Raw genomic sequence first — 16,709 nt, 5'->3', positions numbered from 1 at the left:
GCAAAACCACACAGCTGGGTGCACAGACGGGCACAGACACCATGTAGACCCTCTGCTCTGCTCACCCCAGCAGCACGTCTGTCCCCACTGGGACAGTGCCAATTCAATGCACAGACGTTCTTAAAAAGCATCACAGATCGAAATTAGTGATTAGTGATTAAATTTCAAAGCAAAACAAGCCCACTGGAGAGGAATACGGCACAATCATTGAATGGCCTGGGTTGAAAAGGATCACAGTGATCACGTAGTTTCAACCCCCGTTATATGCAGGGTCGCCAACCACCAAACCAGGCTGCCCAGAGGCACAGTGGACCCTTCTGTTTCCCAGCCCACAGCCTCCAGGCACAGCCCTGGTGCCATCACTGTGCTGCAGCTGCCAGGAGCAGAGCCCTCCATCCCAACAGCCCCAGGAGAGCAGATCTAAAGATCAGCGGCCCTGGGCCAAGTGCTGTGTTTTTGTGACATGTGAAAGCTTAAGGAAAAGGGAGAGGGCTGGAAGCAGTCAAAAAACCCAGCAGCAGCACTGCTGGTCATCTGAACTTTGCTGAAGCATTACAGAGCTCTGTGCTGGAGAGATGCTCATCACTCAGGTCCCCAAAACTGCTGGTCTGTTACGCAACAGCTGGGGCACATACAGCCCCCAGGCATCTTTGTATCCTCCTGTATCCTCCTCTCTCCTCCTCCTAGCCAAAGCAGATCATTCTCTCGTTTCAAACTGCAGCACAGCGCCCTGACTTCCTACGACTCTTGGAACTTCATAATGAGATTTGCAGCACTTGGTATTTTCCCATAAAAATCTAAGTTCCTGGATTCACATGATTAGAGTAAGAGGCTCTTGGAAGGAAACGAGAAGAAGCTTTTAGCCCCAGTGATTGCAAAGAGAAGCCTGAAAGCTTGAACATAAAAGCCTCAAAGGACTTAAGGTTGAAAGGCAAATAAAAAGAAGCTGAAATGTATCTTCTGGGGATCTTATTTTTTAATGCACAGAGCTGGCGATGACCTGAGTTAATGAAACAGACAGGAAGCTGGGACTGAGCTAAGAGCGAGCCAGAAACTCCTGATCTCTATTCCTGCTGAGGACCGTCTACATCCTTATGCAAATGCCATTTATTGAAAAAGCCATTTGATCTTTCATAATGATCCTACTAAACTGCTTTCAACCATTACATTTGTACCAACAATCTCAGGAACACAGCTGCCATGGAGATGCTCTCTGCAAATGCAAAGAACCAGCACAGCTCTTGCTGAGCTGTGGGCAATGCACAGTTGAGCAGCAGGAGCAGCCCAGCTGGTCAGCATGCAGAAATGCCCCCAGCTCCTGCCAGGGCCCTTCGTAGCCCCCAGCACCCGAAGCTCAGAAGGAAAAGGAACACAGCTAAGCCAGCAATAGCATCCTGGTGGGCACATGGCCATGAAGGGGGGCACGGAGGGGCAGAATGGAGGTGTTTTGGGGACACTCAGCACAGTGCTATCAGCAAACCTCCTACCGTTCTCCCCAGCCTCCAGCATGCCCTGCAGGTAGCGGAAGGACCCCGACTGCTTGGGCTCTGAGGCAGGCCTCTCGTAATCCTGGAGCATCTTGTAGACATCTGACTCCACGTCGATCCCGTTTCTGTTCCGTGGGAGGGACTTTAAGGGGTCGGTGCTATTTGAAAACAAAGAAATACTCAGATCAGATACACGCAGCAATCGTCAGCTCATCAGGGATGTACCTGGATGGAATCCAGTTTCACACAGACAGCAGAGCACCTCTCTTCCCTGTAATCTAGGCCTGAAGGCATGCCCATCCCGGCACAGAGCTATTCCAACTGGGATCAGCTTGTTTCCTGTTTGTTCCCTGTTGAGCAAGGCAGCCAGGGCAGGACCACTTACTGGATGCCTTCAGGAGAGAGGGTGGCTGCTCACAAACACTGCACACTTCCCTACCACAAATGGCATTTATTGGGGGGAAAAATAAAAAGGATAAAACAACACTTTTAATTATGTAGGTCTCAGGGAATCCATCCAGCCTGTGTGACAGCTCCCTGGTGGCAGGCATGGAGGGGACTGCTGTTCTCACCACGGTCCCTCTGGGTCAGCTCTGCTGGGAAGCTCTGAGTTAGCACATCCACGTGGGGTACAACAAACAAAGAGCAAGGCAAAGCATTATGCCAGGATGGCTGAGAAGCATCCTTTCAATGTGTGACTGTCCTGCTGAGTAGAGATGAACTGAAGTGGCACCACTGGCACAGGATGTGTGAAAGCATGGCAGCCCGCAACCCAGCCTGCCTCAGCAAGACCCACCTGGGCTGCTCTTGGTATAAAAACTTTTTTTTTCCTATGGACATTTATTTGGTGGCCTCCTGGACAGCTGCACTGAGCAGATTGTACATTTATAAACATCCCATTTCATCAGGCTTTCTTTTTCCCTGTGAGCAATTCCAGCGCTCGTTTCAAGGGTTGGCTGCTGAGATCATGGAGGACAAAACCCATCTGAATGCATGCTCTGAAGAACCAGGATGGTGATGTAGATGATACCCCCTGGTGCCAGCCCCAGGCTGGGGGTCATCAGCAACAGAGGGGTCTTATGTGGACCTGGAATAGTGAATGTTTGGCCACCTCAGAGATAGATGATCAAGCACTGCCCTGATATTCACACAAGGGTCTTGTGGCTCCTGCAAACACGAGTTCTGTTCAGAATCTGGCATCTGCCAAGCTCCAGTTTTTGCTTTCCCTCCCACCTCCACTTGACCAATGAAATAGGAACCAAACCCAGCATCCCCAGTGCTGCGAGGAGCTCTGGGAGCGCCACCCCAGCTGTCACCTCTCCTGTCCTCAGCAGGATGCAAGCAAAGAGCTGTCAGTGGCAGACTGAAATCCCTCTGCATGCTGACACCACGTGCATCATACCTTTGGGAAGGAGAGATGTGCAGCCCACTGAGCTGCAGCGGCAAGGCAGCATCGGCGCTGCTGCTGGCATGTGGCCGGCTGGGCTGGCAGTGCTGCAGGCTCAGTGCCTGCCTGCTGTCCACTGGGCTCCCACCTGCAGAGTGGAGCACGGGCCTCTTGCCCACTGCAGGGCCGTTATCCTGCAATGGAAGAAAAAAAAGCAGAAAAAGCATGAGGTTTCTTGCTCTTGGTGCGAATGCAACACGAGGCTGCTCTGTGATGTGAAACTGCGGTAGCTGTATTTCATACACACCGTGGAAATTAGAGGTTTGCACCAGGAGGACAGTCTGTAATTAGATCTCGCTGAATCTATGCAGCCTTTCCTGGTCTCTAATCACAAACCTGCCTGTTTCTCCAGGGCCGGCCGTGGCCAAGGATCCTCCATTTACTCTCCTGTAAAAGCACACTCGTTATTTCTGCAGGAGAAGGGCTGTGAGGCTGCTCCAGTCCCCGCAGCCATTCCTGCAGTGCTCAGTGCCTTCCTGCTGCTTCACCCAGCAAAGCACAGCAGCAGCCGGCCGCACTGTGGGCACACGGTGTGACCCACAGCTGAGTTCTTGGGTTTTTCTCTGGAATTCCTACACTTTTGCCTACTTGCAGCTATTTCCATCCACATGAGTCAGAAACACACCCGCGGTGATGAAAGAAATAGACCCTTCTGCAGGCAGCCGTGCTCTCTTTCATGTTTCCACCCATCCCAGGGCTGACGTGCAGTGCTGCTGCCCTGCTCCAAAGGAGAGTGCTGCCCACATCTGTGGCACAAGGGCTGAGCAGAGAGGAAAAAATACCTGCAAACAACCAGCAAAGCACATAGCGTGGGCTCTAAGCCTACATCTGACCAAAACCATCTAATAAATACTAATGGGAAACAAATGTCTATCACTGGTGCAGAGGAGAAAACACCAGCACTTCCAAGCGTAGTAAAAACGAACGGTTAAGAGAAATAAAAAACAGATCCTGCCAGAAAAACATTTTGCAAGTCCAATCCTTCGGCCTTCCTGGGGCAAAACCCCCATTGATAAAAACAGGGCTTTAGTAAGAGCTGTGGGATGGGGCCCTCACGTTTCCCTGTACCCCAGATGTGTGATTGCAGCCCTGGGTGCCATCACCACACGGCACACCTGCACACACACGTGGGAAAGTGGTTTTCAACCCAATTGCTCCAAATTAGCTATTAAAAAGGGAATTCTACTGCCAGGAATAACATTTTTAACTATTCCCCAATTTCTGCTCTTCAAAAAAAAAAACAAAAAAAACACCTAAAAATTGCAACCAGGCTGCAGGTTTCCAGTTCCCAGATCGACATCGCTATTTCAAGGGAAATAAAGAAATACACTTTCAACCACGACATGGGGAGGAAAATAGGGATTGTAAAGGATTTGGGGAGGCAAGCAGCAGCACGTGCCCCTGGACGGCAGGGCACCAGGAGCTGTGGGCTCCAGGGCCCAAACAGCACTGTGTCCATTGGGACGTGCCAGGATTCCTGCCCTCCCCACAGCACAACAGAGCCTTCCCCTGTGCAGGCTTACCATAACCCACAGCAGCCCACGAAGCATGGCGTGCTCCTTCCTGCCCCACTCAGCAATTCACAAAGCAAATGCTTCCATAAAGCATCAGGTCTGCCCAGTCCAGCCCCTATCCAAGGATGGGCACCAGCGCTGAGTGCCAGGATCAGCAGGGTGCTGCTACCCCAGTAGGGCTGGGAACCCCAAACCTCTAACAGGGACAGTCAGGCAGATGGGCTCCTGCTGAGCCTCCCCAGCTCTGTGCAGATTTGCTGAGCCAAGCTGGCATCAGGGGGCAGCTGAAGGGGAACACATAGAAAGCATTTTTCCCCTCTATGCGCACAAAGAGTTTTGTTCTTTGTCTTTACTTCTCTGCTAAAATCTTCCCTCTTGCATGAAAAACCATTCCCTGGATCGAATTCAGTCTCCCTTTTTCCATCACAAAAGCTGGTTCAGAGTTTTCCCACGAGACCTGCATGAGGCTTTACATCATGCACAGCGCTCACGCCTTCATTCTCAGAAACCTAGAACCAGATGGATTTCTTTCCAGTTCTCAAAATTCAAGATCACAAAGTTTCTTCCCCCTTTGGGACCTAATTTGCTTCTCTCCACTGGCTTTTTTTCCTACTTTTTATGGCCTCTCTTAAATTAAGAGGGTTTGCAAACCCATTCTGAGAGCTGGCCTGCTCAGCTTCGCCGAGGAGAGCTCCTGCAGCCTGCAGAGCAGAGATGTGCAATCTGCTTTCTCACGCTTGCCTTTGAGGAGCATCCATCACTGAGAGGGGCTGAGCTGACAGACAGCATCTGGGGCTCCTGGAGCCCAGGTTGAGTGGTTCATGGCTTTGCAGCTCCTGCCAAACATTGCTCAGCCAATTAACAGGCTGCTTTGCCCAAACCCTTACATTGGTCTGCATCTCTGTTGGAAACGGGAACGGACCTTCCACTTCCCTAATGAAAAATGTTTCTTTTGCATCAACGCTTGCACAAAGGCATGCTTTCAGCCCACGACCTGTCCATGCACAGTGGCAGCAAGAATGCTTTCCCCTCACACAGGTGTTGCTCAGCTCCAGCAGCTCCATCCAGCAGAATAGAGACTGTGTGCAAGAAAGACAGAATACGCACACAAATATATCCTGTGGCTTCACTGTTTCTAGGCAAACTTTGGGTACAAAGCAGGCTCTGCTCTGCTGGCTCACAAAAGCTGGGCTGCAGACTCCGCTGGTGCAGCTGAATTGGAACTTCCATTCCCAGGCTTTAAGTCAAATCCACAACGCAAGAGAAGACTCAGAAATTAAACACTTCTGTCAAGCTAATCCCTGCTAGAAGAAGTGTTCCCATAGCTAGAAAAAACGTGCAGCCAACCAGGAATTTTGGAAGGGTTTAGGGAATTCGTCTCAGTCTCTTCTCTCTCTTTGGAAGAGTTTGTATCATGTTTTGTAACCAACATTTGTAAGGTCAACAAAAAGCATAAATCCGCTTGGATTTTTAAAAATACATCAAGGCAAGCAGGCAGCTGAAATGGTGTGTTCAATGGGAATAACTCCCAGATCCAGAACTGGGAAGACTTTAATGATGGATTTAACCCCAAGCCCTTCCCTCGGCATGCAGAGCTGCCTCCATCGCGCTGCAGCGCTGCAGCAGTCACTGCCCACAGCCCTCCAGGCATTCACTGCACAAATGCTGCTTCTGAAGTTGTGGGAACTCACATTTCTGCCCCATAAAGACTGTAGGCATAGCTTTGCAGGACAAAAGATGTAATAACATTGTGACCCAAAGCATTTAAAACGTGCTCATTTCGCAAGGCTTTCGGCTAGACCCTTAGGAGTGCAAGAGCACAGAATGAGCCTCGTCTTACAGAGACTAAAACCAAAACATCAGTATGAGAGGCACCTCAAGGGACCAGAGCACATCCAGGGCTCAGAGCTGTGGGATGGCACCAACCGTGCTTTGCTCCGTGCACTGTTTATTTTCCTAAGGCAAAGCAATGGGGGGGCAATCCTGCTGCCTTTATAAACACCCAGCAGCAGACCTAACGGAGCTGAAGGTCACTGACAGCTCCGCTCAGCCAACAGCAGCTCCCTGATGTACTTCAGACCCGCTGCCTTCCTACAAGCAGGACAGCAGCAGCCAGACGCGTGCTGCCAAAATCCTGAGTTAGCGCATTGCTCAGCACCGGGGTCACTGCACAGAGGTCCCACTGTGACCATGCTGTCACTCATATCCCTCCTGCAGGCAGAGCTGTGGAGCCAGCTGCTCCCTGAGCTGCTGTCACTGAGCTCAGATGCGCCCCAGGGACACAGCCAGCATTCCTCTGCCCTGACCTCTGCACTGTACAGCTAGATGAAGGGGAGCAGAGGGCAAAAGTACTTCTCTGCAGAGCCAGGGTCACTTTTGCACTGGAATATGCGCAGGGCTGCAGCCATGCCTGAAAGTGGTACAGTCCTGGGAAAGCCAGCTGCAATCCTGGGCTTGGTGATGCTGCATGGGTGTACAGCAGCACATCCCTCAGGACTGAAATTCAGCCTCTGCAAAAAACCACAACACAGACATCCCTTCCGCTGTATCCCCAGCTTTTCAATAGCAAGCACAGCGCTTCGTATCTGATAAAGTGGTTCAGAGTCCTGGAAATCTTATTAGCACACAAAGGAGGCAAAGGGCAGACAGCACTGTGCTCGTCTTAACGCAAAGAACAGACAGATGCTGTGGCGTGCCCCCAGGAATGGATCAACCCTCCAGCTTTGGCCCATGCTGTGCAACTACTTCTCTCCATCTATTCCAAATCATCCTCAGGTGAGCAGCTAGGAACAGAGCTGAGCAGCACAGCAGGGCAGGAGGTTGGGTGCTGGTGGGAGGCAGCTGGGACAGGAGGGCACAGACACCCCCTATGCCACGCACACTTTAACAGCTCCCTGGCAGAGATGTGCTATGCTGTGAGCACACTGCTGGCATGGTTGCGTGCTGCTTCGCAAACAAGTGGGTGTCAGCCACACCAAGCACAGCACTGCTTGCCGGGCTCAGCTCAGAAGATCATCAGATAAGGACACAGTTTGCTGAAGCTGGATGAACGGAGAATGTGAGTTATTTCATGAGGTGGACCTCAGCTCTTCTGCCAAGACTATTTCAGTACAAACCACAGAGCAGAAGAGAGCTCTCCCCACCACGTACTCCTCACTGTATGCATCCTGCAGACATCTGCCCAACAGCAAAGCCCTCTGTATCACCACCCAGGACACAGCCCCACATCCCAGTCCTCATCCCAGCTCGGGATGCTGCAGGCAGCACTCTGCAATGACAGCTCCCTCCATAAGGACTCAGTTTGGCCTATTTTTGTATTACATTCTGAAACTGCTAAAGCTCTGCCAGCTACAAAAGAAAAAACACTGCAAGAAAGCTCCTATTGCATTTCTTAAAGCTGTTGCAGCATGGAGCAGGACTGAGCTGAGACCCACCATCTGACATGAGTCCAAAAGCACAAAACTCCATTTTGGAGACACACATCTCTCCATACAGCAGCCTTGATTTGTGCACAAGGAGTGATTACACCAACACCCAAACAAGCCCTGCTGTCCCCTCCTGTGTAAGAACAGGGGATCAGAAGCAAAAGCAACAAAGAGGAACAGCAGAACATTTCCTTCCAGTGCTGAATGAAGAGGGATTACAGCAGTCCCGACAGCAGCCATCTGATGTGCAATTGCACGGATGGGGAAGTTCCTAAATCATCTGCAAGTGATGGCTGGGGATTTCTTAACATCCAGAATTGTTCAGAGGGGCGGGAAGCACCGACCCATTGCTGAAGGAGTGCTCTCAGGAGAAGCTGCTCCAGGATGTAAAATGAGGCATTATTATTAATAATAACAATAAAAATTAAAAAGTGCTTTTGGGATAAGCTAGGAAAGTATTCCAGCTCTGTGCTTGCACATGTTCTGCTCTGATAGAGCACAGCACACATCTGACTGCAGGACAATCCCTCCTCACTAGCAAAGCACTGCAGAGCTGCACAGCCACTGCTGGGGGCACAGGGTCCCCATCCCCAGGAGCAGCCACTGCACTGGGAGCACACGGAGCCCCTCAGCACTTTGTCCCCAAGGGGATCCAGCTCCCCCACAGCCTCATAGAAACCCACAGCAACGGAAAAAGTTACCCGAGAACGGCAAGAATGATCAAAATGTGTTTCCATTTATCTGGCCCGCTCCAGCGCAGAGGGCATGTTTTTAATATCAGCCGTGCAAGGGTGTGTTTAACAAGCAGACAGAGGAGGGCTTTGTACGAGCAGGGCTGCTTCATTAGCACTGTCATAGGGAAGCAGGACAAGTGCAGAGCGTGTGCTCTGCTGAGGTTCCACAGTGCCTGCAGCAGAGCCCTCCTGCACAGACTGCACTCTGCTCCCTGCAGAGAAGTCAGAGAGCAGCACCGTGTTCAGGGTCATTTACTGATGGCATTGGGGGCTCAGGAGCACCTCGGGATGTAGAAGTGATAACGAGTGGCTGCACAGAATGATCATTCTAGGTAAGCAGAAAGGGAAACCGCAGTGTGTTAAGTCAGCTTTCCCTGTGGACCAACCAGAGCTCTGTGTGCTTTCACACAGACAGCGACAAGCGTTCCCCAGTGCAGCAGCATGCCATCTCTCCTTCCCCGTGCCAGCAATCACCCCTGGAACAGATGTTATCAAGGAAAACAACACAGCACACCTATCCCTTAGGAAACGCCACTGGATGAAGGGCTATTTTGTCCTAAATCTGCCCAAGCTGTCGTTATTTTATTACAGTTGTTCACTTTCAATAAGAGCAAGCTATGCAAGGTACTTGGATAGGAAAAAAAACAACACCAACTTGAAAATTTCACCCTATTTTTTTCCCCACTGACCCACAGAACATTCTTTCCTCTTTCATGCATCGGGATTATTGAAGCTCGCTTGCTAACGACGCTGGTAATGAAGAGGTAGAGATGATCTCACATAGGTTACCAATACAGCAGCTCAATGCATTGCAATGGACTGAGAACATTCATTTGCTTTCAAATGAGTCAATATCAAACCACACAGCAAACCTCACAGGCACACAGAGACGTGTTGGGCAACCCCTTCACCCAGTAAACCAGATCATCAAACTTGGTGGCGTATGAACTCAACACATATGAACTATGTGAAGAGGTAAGTATCCTAAAACTATTTCAAGGACAACCCCAAACCTATTGCAAATTATTGCAATTTGAGGGCAGAATTGCAGAGGAATTTATACGTTTTTCAAACCTTGCATCTCAAAGCAGACTGCGCTTATTCAGATGCTAAGAAATGCACCTCAAGGTTGCACACTGGAGCCAAGCTATTACTTGACACCAAGCCTTTTGCTTCCTGCAATCTAACAAGAGCTGTCGTGGCAGGGATGGATCTGATGCCACATGGGGCTGAGTGCTCTTGCTCCCATGGGATGACGGCCAGCTCTGCAAATAGGCTGCACTCCCAGAGCTCAGTCATCCTCAGCACTGGGCAAGCCAGAGGATTGCTGTGATAATGCAAAGCTCTGAATACCAGCAGAAAGTGGAATTCCAACCAGTAACTGCCCTCATCCAAGAGGCTGCTGGGTGAGAAGAAATGGGAAATGGGCTGCTGCCCACCAGCTGCATGGAGTCCCTGGGTTGCAGCCATTGGGAAGAGCAAGAGCAGGAATGTGCTCTCTGAACCCACTCCATCGCGCTCCCAGGCCTTTCCTGGTGCCCTGCCACAGATGTGTTTAGGTTAGCCACTGATTGCTCCAGATTTAGACGTTGTTTGTGTAGGTTTGGAGTCAGGGAAATCCATCCCTGCCCCCTCCATGACACTCTATGTAACTGTCTAATTTTTTAAAAAGATCCATATGTAGCATATATTAATAGTAGGAATCAAACCCAATCTGCATTAAATGTCAGAAATGTTGTATCTGGCAGTGGAACCGCTGCACATTTGTTCCTTATTTAACATTATTCATAGGGTTTTGGGCACATCAAAGTCTATTAAGAAGGCCTGTCAGAAAAGAGATTGCTGTAATGGATTAATGAAGCACGCACAGCCAGAACTCAACGCCAAGGCTCCAGCTGGTCCCCAAGCTGCAAGAGGGACAAGAGGGGTCCCTTCTGCAGGGACACGGCCACTGTGCTGCAGCTCAAGTGAATGCCCTCGTCCCCATCTGCTGCCCCTTGTCACGGCACAGGAAAGCAAGATTTTGGCAGATCAGTTGCAACGGCCACAGCATCAATGGGTGTGAATGCAGAGATCTTGGTGGCACGTGGAGGACCTGACCCCATCCTCCCTGCACTGAGCTCATCGTTGGGTAACTTCCAGTGCTGTCAGGTCAGTTTCTCACTCCTTGAAGGGAACAAGGCAATGCTATCCCCAGCAGCATCACCTTAGCTGCTTTGATATTCACCCTGGAGCCTCAGAGTCCACTCAGGATCTTGGTTGCTACAACAAGCAGAAGAGCCAAGCCAGCAGCACCTGCTCCTGGGGGTTCTGCAAGCACTGGAGAAGGGCTCTTATGGAACAGCCTCCAACACAAACCACCTTCAGGACAGAAGAACCATATCTGAGAACAATGGCTGCGGCCATTGCAGGATTTCAACCCATGCCGCACACTCAGCTAGCTGGGATGCTGAACAGGAGCAGAAAGACAGCTTTCCTCTGCCTTTTCAGGAGAGCCAGAGTCACCTGTGAATTTGCTAAGGACCTGCTGGGCAGCACATGGGTGCAGGACGAGATCAGTTCAGCCCATCACCTTCTGACTACTGCAGGCAGCAGTGCCATCACCGTGCAGACACAGGGCCAGGACACGCAGGGTGCACAGGAAGGTTGAGAGAAAGAGCTGAGGACAGAGGGGAGAACAGCTGAAAGACAGAAAAAGGAGGAGAAAGGAGTGAGACAGGAAGAGCGGGGACCATGAGGCAAACCCACACAACCACCCTTCAAGCAGATCACCACCACAGGGTTAGGAGGACACGGTGAATTGAGGAAAGAGGAGCAGGAGGCAGGTGCAGCAGGAAGCAGTCATTGCAAGCTAGGGACCATGAGCTCCATCCCTGAGCCCCAGCCTTGCTGCTCCAGGCAGGCACCAGTTCCTCTCCTGCCCTGCTTTCTGCCCCATCCCCACACTGCCATTTCAGCCCACAAACCCAGGAGAACACTTCCCCAGACCCAGCTCTGCTGCCCAGCACACCCATCCTGATGCTCCCTTACCTGCGGCTCGGGCTCGATGTTGATGCGGTAAGCTTGTGCCTTCCCATCCTCCAGTATGGGTGGTGACCAGCTCCTCCCCTCAGTTCTGTAACGGGAAATCAGGTACATTCAGCTTAGATTTAAAAAGCAACATGGCAGAAACAATATACAGGAACAGTAGGAACAACAGCTGCTTCCCAGTGAGAAGGCATGTAGAGGATGAGCCATCGCATGCCTTTCAATGCAGCTGCTGCGGAAAGCCCCGAAATCCAGTTTTTATTCACCTGCATCCCTCCAGCACTGCCACACCAGGCAGCACACAATTCAGAGGTCTGTGCTGCTCAGGAACCAAATGGGAAGCAGATAACATTGGTTCTGCAAAGACATCACCATACAGCTGCCCATACGTTGTTGTCAGAACAGACAAAGCCTGCTCCATTGCTTCTCATCCTCACCAGGGATAAGGAGCGATATGAGAAATGCAGCACACAGTGCACATCATCATGTTTAACTTCACTGCCTGCATGCACACCTTAATGGAAGTGTTCTTGCTCTAGGAGGCACCAACCACTCATTGCTGCAGCCCAGTGCCCTTGCTTGGACTCTGGCCTCTGACATGTGCTGTGCTCAGTTTGGGTTTAATTATCTGCAGAGTCCAAGTGTTGTGAAAAAGAAAGAGCATAGTTTTAACCCAGGAATCCGTGATGAGGAGTGTCGGGCTCAGTATCTCCCACTGAAACCCACCTGCAGGCGGCCCTGCTTTACACACACCACCACGCACCCCACAAACTCAGAGCCTGACCCAAAACCCAAAAAAGCAAAGACTGCCTCTGCCCTTCATGCGCAGGATACTGTCCTGAGGTCTGAGGTTTTTTTGCCCCAAATCACCACCCTGTCTCACCATCACTGCTTTTCTCAACAGGAAGGAGGTTGATCTTTTTTTCCCTGCATAGATGTCTCGTTCTGATAAGCCCTCTCTACCACAATTACTTGATTCTAGGCTCAGACCTTTCTGCCTAAATTGGTCTCCCAGACTGCTGTTTGCTGGGACAGAGGAAGCTGACCTTCCTGGGAACGGCAGCATTCCCAGCATTCACCATCATCTGCTGCTGCATGTATTGCTTCCACATTCAGAACCAGAATTCTGCATTCAGAATCTCATCTGGAGGCCCAGAACAATGAAGGCTCCTGATTGCATTGGCAGAGACCTCATTACAGTTTCCGTGCTTTCCCCCCACGCTCTGCATCAGCCCCATGCTGGCTCACACCATTGCTGAGGAGCAGGCGGTTATGGCTCTCCTGTTTGCACGGCTCTGCAGCCCACATGCCAAATACAGCTCATATAAAAACAAATCCCCACAGATTTTGATTTGCCAGTAAATAAGTGTGATCCACAAAGCCGTCCTGCTTGCAGTAGACAGGAGCGATAAGCAGCAGCACATCCTCTCTGTGCAAGCACTGCCAGGCTGCAGCCCCCCACCCACTGACCCCATCTCAGAGTGGAGCTAAATGTGCATTTCCCAGAGCTGTGGGTCTGCACACTTAGTGACAGAGGCGGTCAGAGTGCAGGCACCCAGGTAGAAGCCTGATCATAGTTGGTGCTTTTAATGATGAAACTCGAAAGCTTTGCCATCACTCCCCTGGAGCAACCAGAAGCTTCCCCACATACACAAGATGCAACCTCACCAGCCCCCAGCAATGGCCGGAACAAACCCAGACTGACCTCAGCAGCAGCTTCCAGTTGAGCTGCTCTGAAATTAAACCGATACGGCGCAGCTTTGGTTTTATCCAACATCTTCAGAGACTTCCTGCCAAGCAGAAGGGATCAAGGGAGCAGCCAGCCCTACCCAAGAGAAATCAAGGTCTACTGAAGTATCGGGGGCATTCCTGCTCAGAGACTTCCCCTCTCCCAGGCAAACAGGAATGAACCCAAAGCAGCATCCCCAGCACCAGGGAGACCCACTGAGGCTTTGGGCTCAGCAGGGCCACCCCAAGGCACTCACCCTGTGCTGCTCGGGCACAGCAGAGACCAATCACACTCTGTAACACAATGGCTGAGAGCTCAGACACCACAATTACATGTTTCAAGCTGTTTAATTCACGGGAAAAGTGTTTTCAGATACATTGCAGGGGATTAAAGTCAGCTATGTGGAAATCATTACTCTGCATTAACAACGCTCTGCTCTATTCTGACGGCTGCTCGGACAATCCTAAGGAAAATAATCTGACCCGGGCCCTTCAACTCAAGGCTGCGTGAGAAACAGGCTCATTAACAAGACAAACCTAAAACAAATAAAGCAAGCTGCAGACACCTTTTACCCCACAATTTGTTTTCTAAAAAGACTCAGTATCACTTTCAAAGAATCACTCACATACACTCACACATTTTCACCGCAATGTTTTTGCACCTGGTAACAATCTGCCATTCCTGCTCTCTGCATTGACAGAGCCATTCTCACACTGTAAGAATCCCCACATCCCCTTCCTGCAGCCCTTTCCATGCTCACATGCAGCGCCCAGCAGCGCAGCCCAGGATGTGCCACCACCTCCCCCTATGACCACATCCACTCAGTGCCTCCGTAGGGCAGCAGCTTTGGATTCTGCCCATCTCCCACCATTAAGGTCTCAGCTGCAGAGGTGACTCCTGCTGCTCACACGGCCATTGCCCTGCTGGGAAGGGATGCTCACAATGCTCACCATGGGGCTGCAGGGTGCAGGATCAGCCCCTACCACACCAGCACTCCACACAGGGCGCAGCTGTGGGGCTGCTGCCTTCTTTCCCCTAGCACCAGGCACTGCAACACTGCTGATTTTCCCCTCTGTTCGTCCTCACATGGCTCCAGAGGGGAAGCTGTGATTCACTTTTTCAGTTGTTCTCAAGTTTCCAGGAGGGGCACATCATGCACTGTAACATTTCCATCTCCCAGCAGCGTGGCTCAGTCTAATGGAGCATCCAGAAAGAGGTGTGCAGAGACAAGGGGACTCCAGAAAGTCAGTGACGTGTGGGTCCAGGCAGATCCCATCGCTGGGCTTCCTCCTCCAGGGAGGCACCTTCCTGAGAACCCCCCACCCTGGGACAAACAGGAGTGAGCAGTGCCCATGCTGCAGCCTCACCTGGGTTTCAGCAAAGCACAGCTCCAGCTGAACTCTGTGGCTGCTTTCACTTGAAGCATAACCCCATCTGAAGAAATAAGTCTTCTCAAATAACCAGGGCTGCACCAGAACCACAAGAGACACTGATGTGTAAAGGAACAGGCGAGGTTTAGAAAAAATAAGAACACTGCACAGCACTACGTGAGAAGAGGCTGAGCTGTGCTGTTGTGCCAGTTAGCTCAGGGCCAGAGCACACAGCATACACCAGCCCAAGGGCTGACAGCCTTCCAGGAGGAGGATAAGGTGGGTTAAGGGGAGAAAAATAATGTTAATAAGCAAAGAGAATTCAGGTGCAATCTTCCAGCTTGCAATTATTCAGTTTTCACAGCTTCTCATTGCTGCTCAGCAGAGACACTGAATGCCCCTCCTGCCATCCTCCCAGCACTCAGTGCAGAGCCAGGCTGCTCTCAGCACTGCTTCCCATCACGCTGCCAGGAAATTGCACGTTTGCCTTCGGTCAGAAGCACTCTGTTTGTCTTCTTCCAGACTGAAAGCAGAGGCAGCTCCTGCCACCAGGCAAGAGAGCCAAACCCAGTGTAAGGTCTCTAATGACAGACTGTGCTAAGGAAGAGGCCCACGTCCATTTGCAGTTCACCCACGCTGTCACACCTCACTGGTGCCAGCCCCTATCCCGACACAAAACCCATTCCAGCTGGTTCCTCCCAAGCACAGGGAGCAAACAGTCTATGCTGCATGGGAAAGCTTTACACCCCAGAGGTTTATCCTGCACACAAACTACCACTCATCCTGGTTCTTTATTTGCTTACCCATCAGTGTGACTGAGAATCTTCATCAAGTGACCCCGATAAATGATAATCAGCATCTCCCTCTGCATCTCCATCATAGGGCTCTATGCACCCTATGCACACAGAGCCCATGTGGGCCAGGCTGCTGTCGGGACACCCAGGTCTGTGTGCCAATGGATGGCAAACAACCCTTCCTGCTTTTTTCCCCATATAGTTTTCACCCATTCTGACTTCCCTACTTTCAGTCAAAGGCAATTCACTGAATGCAATCTGAAAACTAAACCAACTCTGTTACACATCACCAGTGTCAGAGCTTCCCATCAGGAGGAATTACAGAAAGCTCTCTGGGCCCTGCAAGGCAGTTGCTCTCTAAAGAACCCCACAGCTGAACAACCATAAGGCCCTGTGATGGCCTTGCTGCTGAGCTAAGCTACCCCACACACAGACCTCCCCATGGGCCCCTGCTGCTCTCTGCATCCATCCAGGGGATTTAAATCTGCATTTACACACACAGAATCACAGAATCAGGAAGGTTGGAAAAGACCTCTCAGATATGATTCTATGATACAGCCAGCTTCCTCTGAGGAGCGAACATTGCTGCCAGCAAGCCCTGGGCTGCAGAGCACCAAAATGGGAAATGGCTCTGAAGAACAAATCACCTCCTTTATAGGATATGGGTGAACAGCAGGACTGCACAATGCTTGCACAGAGCAACTGCTGCCACTCCTGAACCACTGTGCCGTCAGCACAGCATGCTGAAGCAAAACAAAAGCATCATCTCTTTGTCTTAACATGCCAGCAGGGATAAAGGTCAGAAACCCCTGAATTACCTTGCCTCAACACAGCAGCTTCCATCAGGCTCCTACAGCGGGATGCACAACAGCTTCAGCTAGGAGTTTAATGCCCACAGTTCAGTGGCTGACTTCCAATGCTTGTCCCTGACTCCCTCAGTCCCCACCAGGTGGGGGACCATCCTCCCGTCCTGTTCTATAGCCATGAATTGGGGGGAGCCATACAGCCTTCAGCTTACAGATTAGAAAAAAAAAATCAGTTGAAAAATCTGATGATTTCATCAAGGCTCTTGAGTCACATCTGGCAGAGCCCCGTTCCAGGCATGACAAAGTTTCCACCTCCAGCAGGCACATTTGCAGAGCAATTGGAGCTTTGCTGGGCACAAAGTGAGCGATGGCCACT

General features: G+C 50.9%; 1 protein-coding gene across 2 annotated transcripts in view; it reads right to left on the bottom strand.

Annotated features, from left to right (window-relative positions):
* The window catches only part of PDLIM4 (PDZ and LIM domain 4), a 32,517-nt gene that overhangs the window by 3,722 nt on the left and 12,086 nt on the right, over positions 1–16,709 (bottom strand). For both annotated transcript variants that reach the window (XM_052689662.1, XM_052689663.1), the window contains exons 3-5: positions 11,638–11,722; positions 2,890–3,068; positions 1,488–1,645 (exon numbers count right to left, since the gene is read on the bottom strand). In XM_052689662.1, the coding sequence (XP_052545622.1) occupies positions 1,488–1,645; positions 2,890–3,068; positions 11,638–11,722 (422 nt within the window). The remainder of the gene's footprint in view (positions 1–1,487; positions 1,646–2,889; positions 3,069–11,637; positions 11,723–16,709) is intronic.

This window comes from Tympanuchus pallidicinctus, unplaced genomic scaffold, assembly GCF_026119805.1.
Source record: "Tympanuchus pallidicinctus isolate F22 unplaced genomic scaffold, pur_lepc_1.0 scaffold25, whole genome shotgun sequence".
NCBI lineage: Eukaryota > Metazoa > Chordata > Aves > Galliformes > Phasianidae > Tympanuchus > Tympanuchus pallidicinctus.
This window is presented reverse-complemented; position numbering and strand designations above follow the sequence as displayed.